General features: G+C 46.0%; 1 protein-coding gene across 6 annotated transcripts in view; it reads left to right on the top strand.

The window, feature by feature from the left end:
* pbx3b (pre-B-cell leukemia homeobox 3b) overlaps positions 1 to 20,707 on the top strand; it is a 188,042-nt gene that overhangs the window by 88,075 nt on the left and 79,260 nt on the right. The window contains exon 1 of one of the 6 annotated variants that reach the window (XM_085965617.1): positions 10,087 to 10,169. The exons of the other annotated variants lie outside the window; for them this stretch is intronic. Within the exon in view, the coding sequence (XP_085821743.1) occupies positions 10,103 to 10,169 (67 nt within the window). The 5' untranslated portion in view covers positions 10,087 to 10,102. Of the gene's footprint in view, positions 1 to 10,086; positions 10,170 to 20,707 lie in introns of those variants that run through there. 6 annotated transcript variants of the gene reach the window in all.

Below are 20,707 nucleotides of genomic sequence, written 5' to 3'. Positions count from 1 at the left end.
AAGCAACGACATTGTTTGTGTCAGTTATTCTGTTTGATGTCACTGTTGGACTTAATAAATCAATAGTGTCAGTATTTGGTAATGTTTATAGCAGCAAGGTTTATTATTTCATGTGTCTGTCATGTACAAATAGTATTTATCATGACTGCCTATAAATTATTATGGACAGAATGTTGCTTTACATATAGCATTGTCTTATTTTGTTTTAAAGATTTTTCTTTTCTTTAATCTGGCTCTGTATGCAGTTTCTTCTTTCCTCTATTTTAGCATGCTTAATCAAATTGGTCTAATGATAGATATGTCATTTCTTTAACCAGTTTATGCAGTTGAAACAGTTGCTGACCTTGGATGGACTGTTCGGGTATTGTGGCTGTGTAACCGAGGCTCTAATTGGTACTCTTACATTGATGAGACATTGATTATTGGTTCCATTTCCAGTAGGGAGGCCATTAGTTATCCTACCACAGTAAATCATCTGAGAATAGCAGCACATCAGTTAGAATGCTAATTCACTCTGCTGGCAGCGACCACTGCGAGATGACAGCTTGAAGAGGGGGGATGTTAAAAATGGCAGCAGCGTGGTATTTTAAAAGGGAGGGGAGCTTTGTACTGATGAATAAGAAAGATGACATTTGGTGTCCACATTTAACGATATTAGTTGTCCACGTGAGGGTCAGTGCGCATGACCTACCTTAATTATGCCTCAGGCTGGTCAACAGCTGACTGAGAGTATACCCTTTGGACAAAATGAAGGGAAAAAAGCCTGGATAATTAGGCCAAGTTTAACTGCGGGAGGTATGCAGCCTTGCTGCTGGCTTTTGTATATTCATGACCCAGCTTTATTGATGGAAGGATGGCTTTCAGTGACACTGTCATTTGCAAGTTGAAAGGTAGGCAGTACTTGCACTCAGATGTGCCTTAAAGGGTCTTGCAAGAAGCTCATTTGGATGCTGATTACATTCGCATCTGCATTTCTTTGTTTCAAACTGTTTGGTAGACATCTGTTAATTTTAAGAGAGCGGCTTTGGTGCTTCTCCTTGGGGGTTTAATACCATAGTTTAAATCAACCCTTGTTTTAAAAATGTTCATGTATTTCCTCTATAACCAATTTGACATTTGTCAAAAATCAGCTTCAAACAATTTGACACGTAGGATATAACCGTAGTATATTATATAGTATGTAGTCATGGCTACTCTTTTATGTTTGGAGAACATTTTGCCTCATTGTAATTATGCCGAGTAGTAAGGGGTGTATATTGAAGCTTACGGAGACTCGATAACCTTCGACCTAGTTAGAAAGGCAGCTAAAGTTCACCAGAATCTTCTTGCATCAGTAAATGATTTTATGCAGTCACATGATGTAGTGCATCCTGTATAGTTGATGCTATTGTTCTGCTCATTAAACCCTAACTAAACATAAACATTCCAATTTTGTCATCAAACAAATCAGCATTTTTCAGATGATGGAAATGGACGTGACACTTGTTCCGGTTTAAGCATTTTCCTCGCTCGTCAGCCACACAATTTATGGCTTAGGTTTGAAATTTATGCCTGCAAGCCCCATCTCTGTATTTACACCAATTAACACATAAACTCTAATTACCCAGATCAAGGGAGTTGGGAGTCCATAAATGGAAAGTGACATGGCACTGCTCGGCAGCTGGCTGAGTGGCAAGGTGACGATAAATAGGAAAGTATCAATTAGAAGACATTGATGGTGATGCATCTGTGAACTGGGATGGTAGGTGTTAGCAGCTTTAGGTATCAGTGTCTGCCTGTCTACAGCATGTGACTAGAAGGCGTCAGGGCTGCTTAACTAATAATCACTTGCTGAAATTGAAACATTGAAGTTTTTCGACTTTGGTAATTTTTTTGCATGTTATGTACTCGGTGTATTATGTACGTTAGTTTAAAATAAAATTTTAGTTAGTGAAAACTTGTTTTCCCCCTTTAAGTTTACGAATGATGGGTGATTTTGCAAGTAGAAGCACATAAAGCTGTTCTCCTCTACTAGCCTTAGTTGGGGAGGCAAAGGTTCCAATAGCATTAATGCCACTTCATAGGCAAATTGCTGGGAGTAACATTAGAATGGCGGAGGATGGAATTAATACACAATTAATGTAAGGTGGAGTGGGTGTGGTGTGCACAAGTAGCACAGGATGGGGTTATTGTGCTATGCTGCAGGAAAGTGTCAGTGTAGCATACATGAACACTAAAGGAAGAGATTGCTGTAGTATGCATGAGTAGTGTATATGGGTAGTATAGGAAGAGGTTGGTGCAGTGCATAAAGAGATTACATAGGATATACGGCACAGAAACAGGCCATTCGGCCCAACCAGTCCATGCCGGTGTTTATGCTCCACTCGAGCCTCCTCCCGTCTTTCCTTATCTAACTATCAGCATAACCCTCTATTCCCTTCTCCCTCATATGCTTGTCTAGCCTCCCCTTAAATACAGCAATTATATTTGCCTCAACCACTCCCTGTGGTAGCGAGTTCCACATTCTCACCACTCTCTGGGTAAAGAAGTTTCTTCTGAATTCCCTATTTGATTTCTTGGTGACTATCTTATATTGATGGCCTCTAGTTATGCTCTTCCCCACAAGTGGAAACACTCTCTCTTTCTACTCTATCAAAATTAGTGCACTCAAGTAGTACAGGAGGAGACTGTACATTTGGGTGGTGCAGGATAGGATCCAAATTCCCACCTAGGACCAATTTTCCACTTTCTCAGACAAGCTGAGTGTACTGGGGCTTCCTCTCTGGTAAAAGCCCAAGTACGATTGTTAGTTGAGCCTAAGATTTGAAGACAACTACTACTTGGGAGTGACGGAGTTCTGAAATATCAAATACTCCTTTGGCCAAACCTAGTCATTTAAAAAAAATTGATACAATACATAAAAAGTAATGCAAAGCTTGATAATAGGGGCATTCGTTTAAAGGAGTAATTTCAGGAACCAAGTTATTCTTCATTCTACAGTGCTTAGTTAATAGGAGTGTTTGGATAAAAGAAACACTTTGCTCACCACAGGGTGCTCTAATTAAGAGGCTTCCATTGTAATTATAACTGAAAGAGGCCAATTTGACTGGAGAAATTGGTTTTGATTACGAGAGCATAGTCCATCTTGTCTGAATGGAATAGTCCACCCGCATACTGATCTAAGCTCCCAAATATCCAATCAAAATCGAAATAGTTCTCTATTCGTTAATTTGATACATTCTTTAACCTAGAAATAATAAAAACTTTTAACCCTTTGAGAATAAAAAACAGTTTAAGTTCTCTGTTTACTGCTGTTATAATATTCAGAAGATTGCTATAGAAGATCCAAAATCCCAACATGCCTGATGATGAGGTCAGTGCACTGAACGTAGAACAGGCATCGATCCTGGGACCTGCCTGGACTGTAACACTCAGCACCGCACCACATAGCACATTTAACACCGAGCTCACAGTTTTCAGATTAATCCTTTCAAGAACATTTCTACATCATGATTAGTAATACTGCAAGACAAACGTTTCCTGGTGCTCCAGAATTTGTAATATAAGGGACAAGTATTCAGAATAAAGCTTTGGCTTTATTTAAGTTCAGGGATGGATGCTGAAATTGAATCTTTTTTGGGTTTTACTTGAATGCTGACTATTCATACTTTGGATCATCAGAAGATTGGGGGGGGAATAAAATCAACATGGATTCGACCTTCCAACGTGCAAGAGATGAAATTAATTGTGGTTCATTGCATCACCGTTTGTTTTATTGTCTTCTGTGGAAGACATTTCTTTGAAATGCAGGGCGAAGGTCAGGTAGTCTATAAATGAGTGGTGTTTTGCACTGTTTATTGAAAGAATTGTAATAATGCTGCAGCTGAATCCTGCTAAACACATAATTTGGAGAGAAATGGCGTGCTTGGATTAGGATGGTGCTTTGGTCAGATCTCTCCATTTATTCAGATTACTGTGCGCTTTGTAAGATTCCTTTGTCTAATGTAGCTTCTATACAGAAGTACAGTAATAACAGAGCTGTAGATAATGTTGCAGTCTGTGGTATGTTAAATACCCGACAGAAGGTCCATTAACATAAATGTTTTAATCAGAGACACAATGTTATGTATCTAAATTAAAACGTTTTGTGCATCAGTCTGCTGCAAAAGGCAGCATCGTAATAATTAAACATTTTTGCTTCGTTAAAAAAAAATTTCCCAGGGCAACATTTCAAAAGTAATACATTGTGTTGATACAACTTCATGGGCCTTTGTAAATGGCATCTTTTTTTCTGTTACCAATAAAATTCCTCCTACCGCATCCTTCTCATCTTTTGTTTTTGTCATAGTGACCTGTTTGTCATTTTAGAATATGAAACATGACCCAATGTTCAACATGTCATTTACCTGAAAAGACGGGTGATTTGAGGGACATGGAGCAGTTCTTTAACAGAGTGCACAGATTCGCTTCAGGGCTGAGTGATAGATTTGCCTGCCTGGAGCATCCCAGTGTGTTTATACATGGCTTGTATGGCAGCTTTCATAAGACATTTACCCCATGATTTGCGATGAGCTTATGTGTGAATAATTAATGGCAATTAATCCTTAATTACAGTAATTAGGCAAGTCACAGGAAATTAAGCTGCAGCTGGAGAAGACCATGCCTGGGAAGAGTATCGGGGCTGAGCGAGTGTGCCATTACTGATAGCATTACTAGGATGAGCAGTACTCCGCAGTGATGGCATTTCTGTTGGAGAGCTTGGGTGGGACAAAAGTTAATAACACTTTTAGCAGAACCAGGCCTGACATGTTTTAGCTCTGAAACCGTACAAGCCACTTGTGTGTTCGGGCAGCTGTATGCTGCAATGCATTTGCAGGCTAGGTATTAGACTCATAGACATCAGTTCATTTTGTGTGACAACCTGCAGCGACGTTGGCAGAATGGCAGAGTCTGTTTTATTTATACAACGACAAATTATAAAATATAATTTGGGTGCCTGAAAAAGTCTCAAAGCAATTGGAGATAAACTCGGGTTTAAACAAATCTGAGCTGGAAAGGATATGTGGGGGCTCAACTTTTGCACATTTTTAAGTGCAAACAGTAATTCCTTTGAATAGTGTTCTTTGATAAAGGACAACCTGCAACCCAACATGCATTGCTTTTAACCTAATTAACAGGAAACAACTCATTTAAATGTAGTCTCTTTTCATATTAATATGCAGTTTGTGTGACTGCCTAAGCTCGATGTAAACAGTCAGACCAGGATTTAGTGACCCGACACTGCGACTTGAGCTGACCCTGTGCTGCAGGGTAGGAGCCAATGAAAGATTAAGCATTCTGCCTTCCAGTAACATTTTGAATAGGATCTATTCCAGTTTAATTTTTTTAGGCCTGCATTACGTGCCTTGTATTTTTAAATATCTGTCAAGAAAAATAACGTCTGCTATGACGAACGGCAGGAATTTTCAAAATTACTCTTAACTAAAAGAGTTTAGATTCAGTGCTTTTGTAATGAACTAATTATTCCAACTTAATCTGCCCTATTCTGTATCTTATGTAGTGTTGAGTAGATGAAGAAAAAGCCAGCATTTAGAATGTTCCTAGTTTTCCTCATTTGATGTGCAAAAATATTTCAAATCATGGCCATCGATTGCTCTTGACACCTATGAAGGTGAATTTGAGCTGCGGAAATGGGTTTTGTATATGTCTGAAGGAGAGAATTCAACAGAACCAGGCAAATTACTGTAATTTAAAGAGAGTGTAATTTACAGACTGCCTTTAGGCTAATGCAGAGAGAGAGAGAGGCCAAGGATGTTCAGAGCGAGTGAAAATCAGTTTCCCTCGAAGGGAAATGTGTGCTTCAGCATAGGCATTGATTGTTGCCTAGTTGTATCTTTTGTTCTTGACTAGAAATGAGTTGTATTTCTATTTTAAAAATTGATATGTAGTCTTTGATTTGATTACTGATTGAACTGAAGCCTGTGAAAAGGAAATGGCTTACCACAGTAATATTTTATAATACACAATGTTCTGCCCCTCTCGTGCTCCCGATTTCACCATTTACAAACTGTAAAGTTACCAGAGACATATTTGCTTAGAAAGGTGCAGGCGCCGTTGTAGGTACCATGGGCGGAATTTTCTGAGGTAAGAGCGGGTGGGTTGGAGGCGTGGGGGGGGGGGGTGGGGGGAAGTGAAAGTTGAAAAAATGTGAACCCCAACTTCAACCCAGTCACTTTCACCTTTCACTCAGGCGGGACAGGGGAGCGGGCTGCCAACCCGCTGCCAGGAGGCGGGTCGCCAATTTAAATATTACAATGAGGCACGAGTCATCTACTTTAACCTGCTTTGCCGGTTTTACTGCAGGCGGCTGGGGATCCCGGGGCTCGGGATTCTCGGTGGCTGCAACGAGGCGGCCTCCGCCTCGGGGAGCAATGCTTGTGGGCCGGGAGGAGCAGGAGAGCTTCCCCCTGGCCCCCCCAAGCTCCCCCACCATCAGCCCGCAACCCCCGGGATCGCAACTCCACCCCCACCCCGGGGACAGGGATCGGACCCCCCCCCACCCCGGGCCTGGAACACCCGCCACGGGATTGGACGCCGTTAAAACTCCACAGCGTGCCAGGAAACCTGACATTCCGGATTTCCCGCCGTCTCCCAGGTCCCCCTGGTCCTGGGAAAACCCAGCCCAATGCCAGACATCTTTTTTGTTTCCACTGACAACAAAATGTGTATTGTCTTCCTATGCTATTAGCTATAATATTAAATCACATGCAGTAAACAATGTGCAACAAAAGCAAACACAATTAGTTACTTTTTATTTATTAAAGTGAAAGGCCTAGGGGGAGAAATTGGATCGCGCCGCCTTTGGAGCTCTTATTTCGCCGGGGTGCTACTTTTAGCACCCGGAAAAAGTTAGCGCCCCCATGCCCAAAATTGAATGGTAACGCCCCAAGCAGGAGGTGGGGTGCTACTGGGAGCGCTCCCCCTCCCTCTTGGGGTGCTCCCATTGAATATTGCGGCGCTATGTGCAGCGGCGCTACGTGCAGCAGCGCCACGCACGTCGGCATGTAGCGCCGTGGTATTGCAGGCCTTCATCCCTCGATTAAAGGGGAGGGGACTAGCGCAGCACACACCAGCGCCCTGCTAGACCACCGGGGAGCCAGGTGCCGGTAAAAGAGCCTGGCATTCAAGAGGAGTGCCGGGCTGACTGATCGCGGCCGGCACCCTGCAGGGGGAGGCGAGAGGGGGCAGCTGCTGTCAGGCGGCCCCAAAAAAATGGCAGCCCGGCACCTGCCCTTTAATTTGCGCCGCCCCGGCCACAAAAACCCCACCCTGACCCCGTCGGACATAGCGTCCGATGGTAGGTCAGGGGGCGCGAGCCAAGTTTACGGCCGGGGTGCGAGTGGGGCGCTGCACACGGCAAAGACATCATCGCCGGAGGTGCGGGGCGCTACTGGCCACCACCGCTGCTAACCTCCCGCTGAATTTCGCGGAAGGCGTTAGCGGCGCCATGCCCGGGCGCTCGGGGCTTTGCGCCCAGTTAACGCCAACGGGAGGCGCAAAGCAACCGAATTTCCCCCCCACCTAGAATTTTTTTTAAATTGTGCTGGACTCTTACAATTAAGGGACACTAGTGTACTCAGTAAAAAAAAATAGTAAGATGTCTTGCTTAGTGCAGCAGTAACTTTGGTTCAGTTTAAGACTGCACCATTGGGCAGCATCAAAATTGCTTGATTTTATGCAGGCCATACATTGGCTCTCCTGGTATTGAGGTATGGACCCTCTTTGCTCCCACCCAACTAACCCTGTCTGCATCACAAAATCATTAACTTCCCATCATTGCCAGTACTTGGATGATGACTGCAGACATGGAAGCGCTACTAGTATTGGGGTAAATCCTCCATTATCACCTTGTTGTAGAAGGCAAGGAAGAAACCTTGTGCTCCAGGCTCAATGTGTTGTGCCATGCTTTGATGCGAAAAAGCACTTTTGCCTCTTCCCTTTCCGGCACACACGTGAGCACGTTGTATGGATAGTATTATTAAAAACAACTAAGATCTGAAATTTCTTGTGGTTCTTTCTGTAGTTGATGCCCTTTGTGATGTTTATGTGAATCAGATTGCACTGTAAAGTTGGCCCTATTGTCATTTTGTATTAAAATAGCCTAGTGTTAATGGAGAAACTGCTAATGTAGGTATAATAATATTAACCACAAAACAATAAAAAAAATTCTCTACCTTTTTTGTAATAAAGTTATGAAAGAAAACAAGGTACACTGCTCTGACAGGCAGGCGCACCGTTCCAAACCTGTGTTTGTTTAGTGGTAAAAAAGGATAAGTAACTTTACTTCTTTAGCTGGTCTTTCTGCAAATTATATCCCATTGTATTAGGCAGTTTGCATGTGTCCAGGGTAATGTTCATATGTGTGGTCAGACTCAAAAACTGAATTCTAACATGTATATTCGGAGAAACTTGCTGGCTATTTCCTCTCTCCCCATCCCCATATCCTCTTCATTATGCTATTCGTCAGCAGTCTTTACAAAGCAAAAGAGATAACTCAGCATGTTTGCATACATATGAAATTGTGTTTATGTCGCCTATTAAAAGCTTGTTAGAAAGGCATGGATTTCTACTGGTGACAGTCATAAATTATAAACATTATATCTCAGATCAGGGTTTATCAGAGAGTGCTACAAATGTGGCTGCAGTATTCTAATCCAAAATGAGGACAGAAAAAATTATTTAAAAACTGCAAATACTGGTTTGCAAACTAGTAAGATAGACGTTTGATATTTTTGTAGCATCACTGAATATGCAAGTAACAATTCTGAAGAATTGGTGGGATGATGCTAACTTGGAATTTGCTTAAGAAATGGCTGAAAAATTAGATTTTTGTCAGAAATGTTTATCCTATGTTGCAGGATAAGCTTTGATTGAAATGCCCTTAATTTATAAAATTAATAACTTGTTATGCAGCTGTAAGCCTCAGCAACATGCAGGCATTGAATTGAAACCCCTGCTGATGTGGCCAGGAGCTATAGTTCAGTGTGTTTTCATTTATTCAGTTTTCCTGCCAGTGGAACATGTGCAGCAGTTTCTGTGCTTAAAGGGTTAATGGTGCAGCACTTGTAAGGCTAACTTTTGGCCTCTATTTGACCCCTTTGTGGGGATGAATTCCTTAAATACTTGCAGTATCAAGTCATCTTAATGCTGAGAGGAGCAAGGCAGAGGCTCTCCAAAAAAAAACTGCCCAAGCTGATCCAGTGGTAAATTTATTTTTTGCAACAAGGTATTTGTAAAGGGCTTGTGCAGCAGCAGTTAGCAACTTTAAGTGTTCCAAATTAATTTTGAAGAAAGAATAATTCGAACATTTCAAAAAGTCTTAAAGTGGTAACATAGGAATTTCTATTATTTAATATTTTTTGATGTTTGTAATAATTCAGTTGTTTCTTGTATAGTTGAAAAGGCTACAAGTTGAACAAGTGAAATTAACAAAATTACAGAATACCTCCATGTCTGAAATTGATATGCACACAGCACATCTGGCACACCTGGTACCTGATTTCGCAGGTTTGCATTCACAAAGACACACTCCTGTTCTTCATAAAAATTCCCCTTCTCTGCACTGTTTTTTTTTATTTAGAGGTTTTCAGATTGTTCATTACAAGATTTTCAAAATCTATATAAAAAGATGTCCCATTTTTAAAATTCAGCATGTTTAAATTTTAAATTTAGCCATATATGAGCACATTTCTCCTGTAGCTGTTGAATGTATAGAAAATGTATAATTGGTTCCATTCCCTAAGGATAATTTGGATGTTTCTCTACCCCCACCCTCGCCGGCCAGTCCCTAAGGAGGCCTAATAGAAGCAAATTAAACGGCAGGATCTTAAAACTTATTGTGGAAATTGGAGACTTTGCCCTCGGTAGCTGTAAAGGATCAAATGCAAGCAGCTTCTATTTCTTTCACTATGTCGCAGCAAAAGTATTTGACTTTTTCTGATAAGGGGCTAAATAGGTTATAAATTTTTTAATGCCATGCTGTAACTGTTGAACCATTTCTTCAACAAAATTGCAACTGACTATTGCTTTGGTTTAATTAGAATGGCAGGTCACCTCTGTGTGGATGAACTGGACTGAATTTCCTGCAGATATGGAAAATAAAAACCTTTCCACTGGCAAGACTTTAGATGGTAAATTATAGATGCTTAGATTTTATTTATTTGATTGACTGATACAAAGCACTAGGCTTGTGTGTTAATGCTCTGAGAACGACTCTTTACGAGTACAAGAGATTAGAAAATATTTGATAACTTTTTTTTCTGCCATTTTTCTCCCCATCTGAAAATGTGAAATCATGACTTGGGTGTGGTTTCATGAGTGCTAGCTCCATTGTGGTACATCGCACATTATTCATACGTGTTCCTTTAGAGTGGGCATTGGCTGCGGGAGTATCACCGCTGTATTTGATCTTGTCCTCCCGTACCCACACATGCGCACTTCTAACACTGGGTAATGAAGTGGAGCAGGAAATCTGGCTGTTTGCTCTCTGAGGAGTGTCAGATCAATTGTAGCATCTGACTCAACCCTGACTGAGATCAGCTAATTTAGCACAAAGCAAGGATTAAATCTGAAATCTTACTGGCCTGTATGGGGTGAGCAGGTAATTATTGACTTTTTAACAAGCTTGATATCTTAAACTCTGTCTTAAAAGGAATGTGTTTCAATTTACCTGTGTAAATGGGTGAAATGTTGGAAGAAAAACTTAAAACAGACCTATGAACAGTGAGCAGATGCTTGCTTTATAAAAGATGGTCCAAGGAGTGCCAAAGTGATTAATAATGTCTTTTTGAAAGTTTATTTTTTAAATATAGGCCCATTGGTATTGTAATTTAGAGTCAGCCAACAGGACAGACACACTTTGTTTTACCATTTGTGTCACAGGCACAGAGTTGACGGTTCATGTCTGCCACAGACAAACTCGTTTGTAAATGAGATGGTTAATATGGTTGCTGCCCTCCTGCTCTGATTCATCAGCCATGTTTGACTAAGCACCCAGGAGGGATGGGCACAAGGAGCTCCTCCAACAATAATGTACTGTAATTGTTAGTCACATCAAAATCCACAAGTTGCTGGCATGGGTACAAATAGGACTGGCACCAGCCCTCAAAGAGGAACTTTGGGCCCTATATCTTCTGGAGTGCTGTGCCATCTTTACTATTACTATCTTCTCCTTTCAGTAGTCCTGTAAATAATTATGGAGAGTATCTCATGACACATAGAGCTGGATTTTCATTGAGGAGGTGGGTAGAAGGCGGGACTACAACTTTTGGGGTTGTAGTCCCGCCTCCATCGAGTTGTAGCCAACCCATGCGATTTTGACTTGATTGACTTTGTTGAGCCTGCCCAGCGGGCTCAGCAGGCCAATTAAGGGCCACCCGGCAACAGGTGATGTCACAGATTGACATTTCATCTGTCAAGACCTTTTGACAAATGAAATATCAGCATTTGACAGCTGTTTGAAGCTGTCAAACACTGACAACCTATACTCCAAGTTAATTCCTTCCTCTCAGGATGATTTAGAGATCTCTCCAGAACAGAAAGCTGAATGCTGCAATTTTTGACAGATCGCGGCCATTCTGCTTTCTGTGCCGGTGAGATGAGGGACTCCCGAGACCTGAAGGAAGGAAGGCTGCAAACACACTTACCTCTGCACTCATGCACCCATCACTCACCTGAACACCGGACATCTCAAGCCCTTCAGCCCGACGGCCCGCCTCGCGTGGTTTGGAGCCGTCGGGAATCACACACTTCAGGGATAAAAATAGGGATTAGGCTAAAAACTGCCTGTTAACTACCTGTTAACAGGCAGTTAATTGGCACTAATCCCCTTCCCACCTCGGGGAGGCGGGTCCCAGTGCGGGTTGGGTACCCGCCTCCTTTGAAACTGGCATGGAGGCGGGTTGGGGGTGGGATGGGTTCATGCCCCCCGATTTCGGGATTTTAACCCCCCCACACGCCTCCAATCCCGCCTCCACGGCCCAATGAAAATCCTGCCCATAGGGTTGCTTCCCAGAATTAAACATTTACAACACGTCAAACCAAACAGCAGCAGCTGAGGGTCAAAAATAAATGATGCACATTGTACTTTTAGAATAGTGATAAGAAAAGTTTCTGAAGTAATAAAATGAGAATAAATGGATACAAACAGAAGGAAATGTACCCATAAAAATGGAAAAGGAGGCGAGGGTAAACTGTATGCAAGAGAAATAACCTTTTTACATATTCATAATTTTTATTTCTCATGATCAAATTTATGCTCTTAAAATATTGAGTTCCAAATGCTCCATTTTTGCGATGATCAGTGATACTGAGCCTTGGTATACCAGTATACTTTTCTGATTATTAGTTTTGTGATTATAAGTAGTCTTCTCTCTCACAGGACTTGGCTTAGTGATAGCTTTCTTGCCCCTGAATTAGAAAGTTGTGGGATAAACCCCTACTGCAAGACTTCATTCAGTACATAATCTAACACTTCAGTGCGGTACTGACAGAGTTTTGCAATGTCGGAGGTGCCTAATATTTATATTATGTATACAGCACATTGTGTCAGGGAGTGTTGGACTTTGGGTTCCTTCAGCAATGTATTTGTGTTCTCGTTGATGGAGGCATGGAGTGGAGGTGAGCATTTCCTTTCACAGGAGGAAGGATGGAGGAAAAACAGAATGGGGAGTTACTGTAGGTTGTAATTGTTCACTTTGTAGTGGCCAGTTCCAGAGCAAGAATTGGTAACTGCATTGGAACGAGTTTTTCCTTAATCTCTGAATGAGGAATAGCAGATAATTTGTGGAATGGGGAAACCAAGAGTGGAGAAAAACTGCCACAATACCAATTCAAACACATGCTTGATTGGAAGATTTTGTTAACACACCTACTCTAACAGTTTCAGTATCTGAGTGTTTACATTGACATTTTCTGTAAACATTTACAATGCTTACTTTGGAGATTGCAGCAGTGACCAAATCCTATTAGAGATGAGATTTGTCGTTTTTAGTGATTACGTCACAGTTTCAGTATGTTTTTGCTCTTTTACATTTTATAAAAGCCCTTTTGTCTAATTTCATAAGCCTTCATAGTGCTGGAGCCTATTGCCATTACTGACAGGAATTGGGTGGCTGTCCAATTTATGGCTTTTACTAGACTAGTGGAATAATGGTAATACAGCACCTCAGTGTACTGACCCACCGCACTACAGATGGAAAGCAAATCTCAGCCTCATCATTCTTCATAAAATTAGATCCTATTTGGGGAGATGGATTGGTGGGGGTGGGGGCGGGGGGGAGAAAATTGGAGGGTGATTTGATCTGTGATCTAGTTCAGTCGTCACCGATTGATTTTGTGAGTGTGATCTCTTCTGAACACCTTGATTGCAATTAAAGTTGTAACTTCTCAGCAATTTATTATATCTAGCTATCTTTTATCACTCTATGGCCTAGAAATTGGGTTGGGGCGCCAAAGTGGCGCAAAAGTCGCCTGAGCGCAGGATTTAGCGCAGCGATCGGAGTGATACCGATCGCCAGAAATTCGGTTTCAGTGCCGCTCGAGGGAGACGGGGCGAGGCTCGAGGCGCTCCGCGTCCCTCTTAGGGCGCTGAAACTGATTATCGCAGTGCAACGTGCCGCAGCGCCACACGCTGCGGCACGGCACGCTGCGGTACTGCAGGCCTTCCTCCCACTGTTAAGGGGGAGGTGCCTGCAACAGCGCGATCCCCGATCGCGAGTGCCGGCAAATGAGCCCGACACCAAGGAGAAGTGCCGGGCTCTCGGGAAACAGCCGGCAATGCCGTGGGGGGGGGGCGGGGTTAGGAGGCCAGGGACGGAGGTGCTGGCAGGCAGCCGCCGAAAACGCGGCCGCCCCGCACCTCCACCTTAACTTGTGCCGCTGCCGGCACAGTAAGGCCCCGTGAACCGGGCGCGGGTAGCGAGCGGCGCAACTGCAGCGTTCGCTACCAAATATCGCGAACGGGGCACGAATGGGGCGCTGCGCACACCGATGACGTCATCGGTGGCGGTGCAGCGCAAATGCCTAACGCCACCATTAGCGCCCCTACTTACAGCCACTGACTGCCTCTTTAGGCGCTAACAGGTGGCGCTACTCACCCAATTTCTCCCCCTATCTATCATATTAAAAATGGATCATAAAATCATAGAATGATTACAGCACGGAAGAAAGACATTCGGCCCGTCGAGCCCGTGCTGACTCTCAGCTAGTCCCACTCCCCTGCCTTTTCCCTGTAGCCCTGCAACATCTTTTCCTTCAGATACGTATCCAACTCCCTTTTGAAAGGTAAGATTGAGTCTGCCTCCACCACCTTTTCAGGCAGTGCATTCCAGATCTTAACCACTCGCTGTGTAAAAACATTTTTTCTTACGTCGCCTTTGGTTCTTTTGCCAGTCACCTTAAATCTGTGTCCTCTGGTTCTCGACCCTTCTGCCAATGGGAACAGTCTCTCTCTATCTACTCTGTCCAGACTCCTCATGATTTTGAACACCTCTATCAAATCTCCTCTCAATCTTCTCTGCTCCAAGGAGAACAACCGCAGCTTCTCCAGTCTATCAACATAACTGAAGTCCCTCATTCCTAGAATAATTCTTGTAAATCTTTTCTGCACCTTCTCTAAGGCCTTCACATCCTTCCTAAAGTGTGGTGCCCAGAATTGGACACAGTACTCCAGTTGGGGCCGAACCAGTATTTTATACAGGTTCATCATAACTTCCACACCTTCATACTCTATACCTCTATTTATGAAGCCCAGGATCCCGTAAGCCTTTTTAACTGCTTTCTCAACCTGCCCTGCCACCTTCAATGATTTGTGCACACATACCCTATGGTCCCTCTGTCCGTGCACCCCCTTTAGGATTGTACCATTTAGTTTATATGTCCTTTCCTCATTCTTTCTACCAAAATATATCACTTTGCACTTTTCTGCGTTAAATTTCATCTGCCACATGTCCGCCCATTTCACAAGCCTGTCTATGTCTCCCTGAAGTCTAACACTCTCCTCCTCACTGTTCACTATACTTCCAAGTTTTGTGTCATCTGCAAATTTTGAAATTGTGCCCTGTACACCCACGTCCAAGTCGTTAATATATATCAAGAAAAGCAGTGGTCCTAGAACCGACCCTTGGGGAACACCACTGTATAGCTTCCTCCAGTCCGAAAAACAACCATTCACCACTACTCTGTTTCCTGTCACTTAGCCAATTTCATATCCATGCTGCCACTGTCCCTTTTATTTCATGGGCTTCAACTTTGCTGGCAAGTCCATTATGTGGCACTTTGTCGAACACCTTTTGGAAATCCATGTACAGGAAACTTTTTTATCCGGGACCGACGTGGTGCCGGTTCATCAAAAATTCCGGATAACCGAAAGCTATAGTAAAAGATACGGAGAGATGAGAGCTCCGTATAAAGCAACAAACCCTGTTGCTTAGCAACAGGTTCAGAACAATGGCCACAAGTTCCAAGCGTGTCTGTAGCTTAGCAACAGCTGCAGCCACACCCTTGCACAGCAACAGATCGAGGAAGGCAAGTACAATATGAAGTAAAACTTACCTGAACCTTATCCTGAATTTTGCCGGTTAACCGAGATTTCCGGTTATTTAGGTGCCGGTAAATCGAAAGTTTCCTGTACACTACATCAACCGCATTACCCTCATCAACCCTCTCTGTTATCTCATCAAAAAACTCGATCAAGTTGGTTAAACACGATTTGCCTTTAACAAATCCGTGCTGGCTTTCCTTAATTAATCCACACCTATCCAATTGACTGTTAATTTTGTCCCTGATTACTGTTTATAAAAGCTTCCCCACTACCGAGGTTAAACTGACTGGCCTGTAGTTGCTGGGTTTATCTTTACACCCTTTTTTGAACAGTGGTGTAACATTTGCAATTCTCCAGTCCTCTGGCACCACCCCCGTATCTATGGAGGATTGGAATATTATGGCCAGTACCTCCGTATGTAGTTGTCATATTGCAGACATTACACTTTACTCTAGATGCAAAAACAATTTTAAAATACTGGCTACTTTTGAGCTGTAATCATAAGAAACAAGTATATTCCAGTTTATAAAGTTCCCTGACTGAACAATAATTAAACTCTGGGTGACTTCAGATTGTGCTTACTTATAGCAATTAGACTTTATAGGATTAAAGAACCACATGCGTGTGTGCCAAATTATGTTTGATAATGCCCATGTGAAACGTCTTGGGACATTTTACTATGTTAAACGTGCTATATAAATGCCTGATTGGCACCCCATCCACCACCTTAAACATTCAGGCCTAGAAATTCAGTATAGCCACTTTTGGGGCGGTAAAGTCGGGCGGGCGCTAAAGTTTGCGCCCGCCGGAAAGTGGAGGCCACTTCGCCGATATTCAGTAGCTTTGGCCAAGGAGTTTGCTCGAGCGCTAAAACTGACGTTGCACCCCTATCTTTAGGCGCTAAGCCGGCGGGGCAGACTGATACCGCCGAGGCCGGGCGCAGCGTAGGTGCGGTCATGTTTTGATTGACAGCAGACACCCTGGCGCCGGCCAGCTCTTAAAGGGGGAAGGGTCGACTTGGTCTGCTGCCACGCCCTGGATACTGCAGCCCTCCAGCTAGGCCTAAACACTGCTGCTGGAGAGAAATAGCGCCAGCAAGGATGCAGCGGGCCCGTGAGCGAGCGCAGCGCTTCTCTGCCCATGATTTGAAGGTGCTGCTTAGGGGTTTGGAGAAGAGAAGAGATATCTTGTGCCCGGACAGTGGCAAGAAGGCTCCCAAGAGGCTGTACAGGAGAGCCTGGAGGGAAATCGCCCAGAGGGTCACAGCCAACAGCGATGTCCCCAGGACTGGTGACCAATGCCGGAAAAAGTTTAACGACCTCACTCGGTTGGTCAGGGTGAGTACCCTTTCCATTGTCCTCCTCATCCTTGCATGTGCACCTCACATTATGGGCAAAGGGACCTCAAAGGCCTAATGGCCAGCCCTCCTCCAGCAGCTATGGCACTGGCATGAACATCAATAGCACTTTCTGCACTTTACACACTGGCCAAGCTATTCCACCATGGGAGGCAGTGCACACAACAACAGGGCACCACACTGGCCAAGCTATTCGACCATGGGAGGCAGTGCACACAACAACAGGGCACCACACTGGCCAAGCTATTCGACCATGGGAGGCAGTGCACACAACAACAGGGCACCACACTGGCCAAGCTATTCGACCATGGGAGGCAGTGCACACAACAACAGGGCACCACACTGGCCAAGCTATTCCACCATGGGAGGCAGTGCACACAACAACAGGGCACCACACTGGCCAAGCTATTCCACCATGGGAGGCAGTGCACACAACAACAGGGCACCACACTGTACTTAGAGGCCGTCCTTTCTCTTGCAGGCCAAGCTGGCCCAGAATCTGAAGAGCCGGACTGTCACCGGGGGAGGCCATGCCCAATTCCAGGATCTCAGTGACCTGGAGGAGCGCGTGGGTCGACTCATGGGTGCCCGGGTGATTGGCCCCGTTGCAATTGGAGATGCCGACCCTGTGCTGGGCCCCAATGGTAAGGACATGAGCGTTTGGACCTCTCTCGTTCCCCTTGCGCTTCAGATCTACATCCTTTGCCACTGTCCGACCAATGCGCATAATGCCACCACTCATGCCTCCCTCGCTGACGCCCTGTCCTCACTCTAAAGCTACTCTTGTGCCTTCCTGCTTTCAGCTGGTGAGGAGGAGGTCCCTGAGGCTGCGAGTGTCAGTCCCTCGGAAGAGGAGGACGACGAGGAGCAAGAGGAAGGCGGCACATCGGGGGAACCCTCATCCGCGCCAGGGGATGGCAATGGAGGGGACACGTCTTGCCTGGAGGAGAGCCAGGGGGAAGTGTTGCAGGGGGGTGTAGCTCCTGTGCCCAGTGGCGTCCAGCCACGCGGGAAGGGTCGGCCAGCTCGGCGGCCTTCTCCCCAGAGGGGGGAAGTGTTGCAGGGGAGTGCAGTTGCTGGGCCCAGTGGCGTCCAGCCACGCGGGAAGGGTCGGGCAGCTCGGCGGCCTTCTCCCCAGAGGGAGAGTCCAGCCTCCAGTCCGGAGACGGTCCTCGCCCAGGAGGTGCGCCTCCTTGATCAAATGTCCGCGGACTCGGATCGTCGGCACACCGAGTTCATGGGGGTTGTGGGACGGTTGCCTGAGGCCATTGAGTCCCTGGCTCATAGTGTGGCCGATTTCGGGGCCTCACAGGCCAGGGGTTTAGAAGAACTCGCGGCAGCACAGGCCAGGGGTCACGAACAATTCGGGGCAGCACAGGCCAGGGGTCACGAAGAATTCAGGGCATCACAGGATGCGAGTCGGGCCGATTTCAGGGCAGCACAGGCAGCGAGTGCAGAGTTGATGAGTGGTGCCGTGCAGTCACTGGCTGGTCTGATGCGGGCACAGACCAGGGCAGTACGGGCACTCACTGCTGCCACACTCGCTGTGTCACGCACGCATCGCCAGGGCACCCGCCGCACTGCTGCAGCACAGCGGTCTGGGCTTCACCAGATTGCTGCGCTTGCTGCAGTGCCAGCCCGGCCGACTGCCAGTGTCTCTGGCGACCAGCGAGCACCTGGCATCAGCCAGCTTGCCCCCATTGCTGCAGCCGCCACTGCCACTCCCCCAGCAAAGCTGCGACGAGCTGCTGGAGAGACTGATGCTGCCCAGCTGCAGCAGTCAGCAGCCGGCCCCTCCAGGGCCGGAGCTCGTCTAGGCCGACCCCCAAGGGCATCTGCCGTCACGCATTGTGCCCCTCAGGAGCCTTCCCCCAGCCTTGCAACACCCACAGGGCCCAGGTTGAGGCGGAGCAGCAGGTCGGCCAGGGGCCGGAAAAGCCTGGACAAGGACTCGCCCTCTCGGCACACAAAGTAGAGTGTGTTGCCAAATGTTTTTTTATATGGGGGTGTTTGTGTTCTGTATGGGGGGGTTTGTCTTGGTAAGGCCGAGGATGAAGGCCATTTGGATGGACAAGTTTTGTTATTCCTCCCCAGGTTGTGGGAGTGAGATATGTTTTTGACTGTTTTTTGGGGGTCTTGTCTGTTTTTGGGTTTCATGTGGGAAGGGCCCTGAGTTTGTTAAATAAAGCTTTTTATTTATTCAGCTTGTCCATGTGTGATGTTTCAAGTGGTTGTTGCGTTAACCGGCTGAGGGCTTGCGGAGCGGCTGCATTCAGGTGCGTTCATTGCCACAAGCCATTCCCTGACAGGGGGCCTAGAAGTGTCGTTCAATAAGCCGCCGACGGACGGCCCTTGGACCTTGTGGCTCCCTCCTGGGCTGGTACTCCTCCTCCTCCTCCTCCTCCTCCTCATGGTCCTCCTGCTCGTCCTCCTGAGGTGGTGGTCCAATGTGAGGTGGCAGTGCCTGAGTCCTGCGGATAGCCAGGTTGTGCAGCATGCAGCAAACGACGACGAACTGGGAGACTCTATCCGGCGAATACTGTAGAGATCCGCCGGAACGATCTAGGCAGCGGAACCGTTGCTTGAGGACGCCAATCGTTTGCTCTATGATGTTCCTTGTGGCTTGATGGCTTTCGTTGTATGCCTCCTCAGCAGGGGTCCTGGGCGCGCGGAGCGGGGTCATGAGCCATGTACACAAAGGATAGCCTTTGTCCCCGATAAGCCATCCTCTTGGGGGAGGCTGTGCCTGGAACATGTCAGCCACAGTAGTCTGGCGCAGGATAAATGCATCGTGGCTGCTTCCTGGAAAGCGGGCATTGACAGCTAGGATGCGCTGCCTGTGGTCACACACCAGCTGTACATTGAGGGAATGGTAGCCCTTCCGGTTGCGGTAATCCTCGGCATTGTCGATAGGTGCCCGCATAGCCACATGCGTGCAGTCAATGGCGCCCTGCACCATGGGGAAGTCGGCGATCCTCGCAAATCCGACTGCACGCTGCTCCTGCCTCTCTAGGGTCATGGGGAAGGAGATGAATTGGTGTCTCCTTGCGAAAAGGGCATCGGTGACCTGCCGGATGCAGCGATGCACGGCGAACTGGGAGATGTTCGCTATGTCCCCAGCAGCGGCTTGGAAGGAGCCGCTTGCATAAAAGTTCAGAGCCACCGTGACCTTCACTTCCACCGACAGAGACGTCCTGCACATCAGCTGTGGACGCAGATCTCTGTGAAGCAGCTGGCAGATCTCTGCAACCACCTCCCTTCTGAAGCGCAGCCTCTTAACACAATGCGCGGCAGTCATGGTGAGATAGGACACCTGCTGGCGGTATTCCCTGAGTGGGTAAGGCCTACGTTGCCGACGCCTGATGGCCCCTCTGCGTCTAGGCATGGCTGCCCCTCTCACACAGCGTCTGCGAGCCCTTCACACATAATGCTGGAACTGAGGGTTGGAACCCCATGCAGCCCCCATAATATACTTGCAAACAGTGAAATCACAATGAGACAAATTTGCAAGCTCTGGCCAGAAGCCAAAAATACCTCTCCTATGTTGGCCCAATTCAGTAAGGTCTCTTCCTTGGTCTCTGTCCAGAAATCCGTAGCACTAAAGTCATTGCAGCAAAATGGCTGCCCTTTATAGTTCAGTCTAAGTGCCCTTTAATTAGCGCTCCCCGAGGCCCCCAGGGCCTCTGCTGCGTTCCACTTCACAGTTCTTAACAGCGCCACGCCCACATTGGGCGGGCGCCACTGAAGTTCCGGTTTGGGGCGCACAAACG

The sequence above is a fragment of the Somniosus microcephalus genome, chromosome 23 (genome assembly GCF_052327205.1).
Source record: "Somniosus microcephalus isolate GS21.2 chromosome 23, FLI_Smic_1.0, whole genome shotgun sequence".
Taxonomy (NCBI): domain Eukaryota; kingdom Metazoa; phylum Chordata; class Chondrichthyes; order Squaliformes; family Somniosidae; genus Somniosus; species Somniosus microcephalus.
Note: the sequence above shows the minus strand (reverse complement) of the source record. Positions and strands in the feature narration are given on the sequence as shown.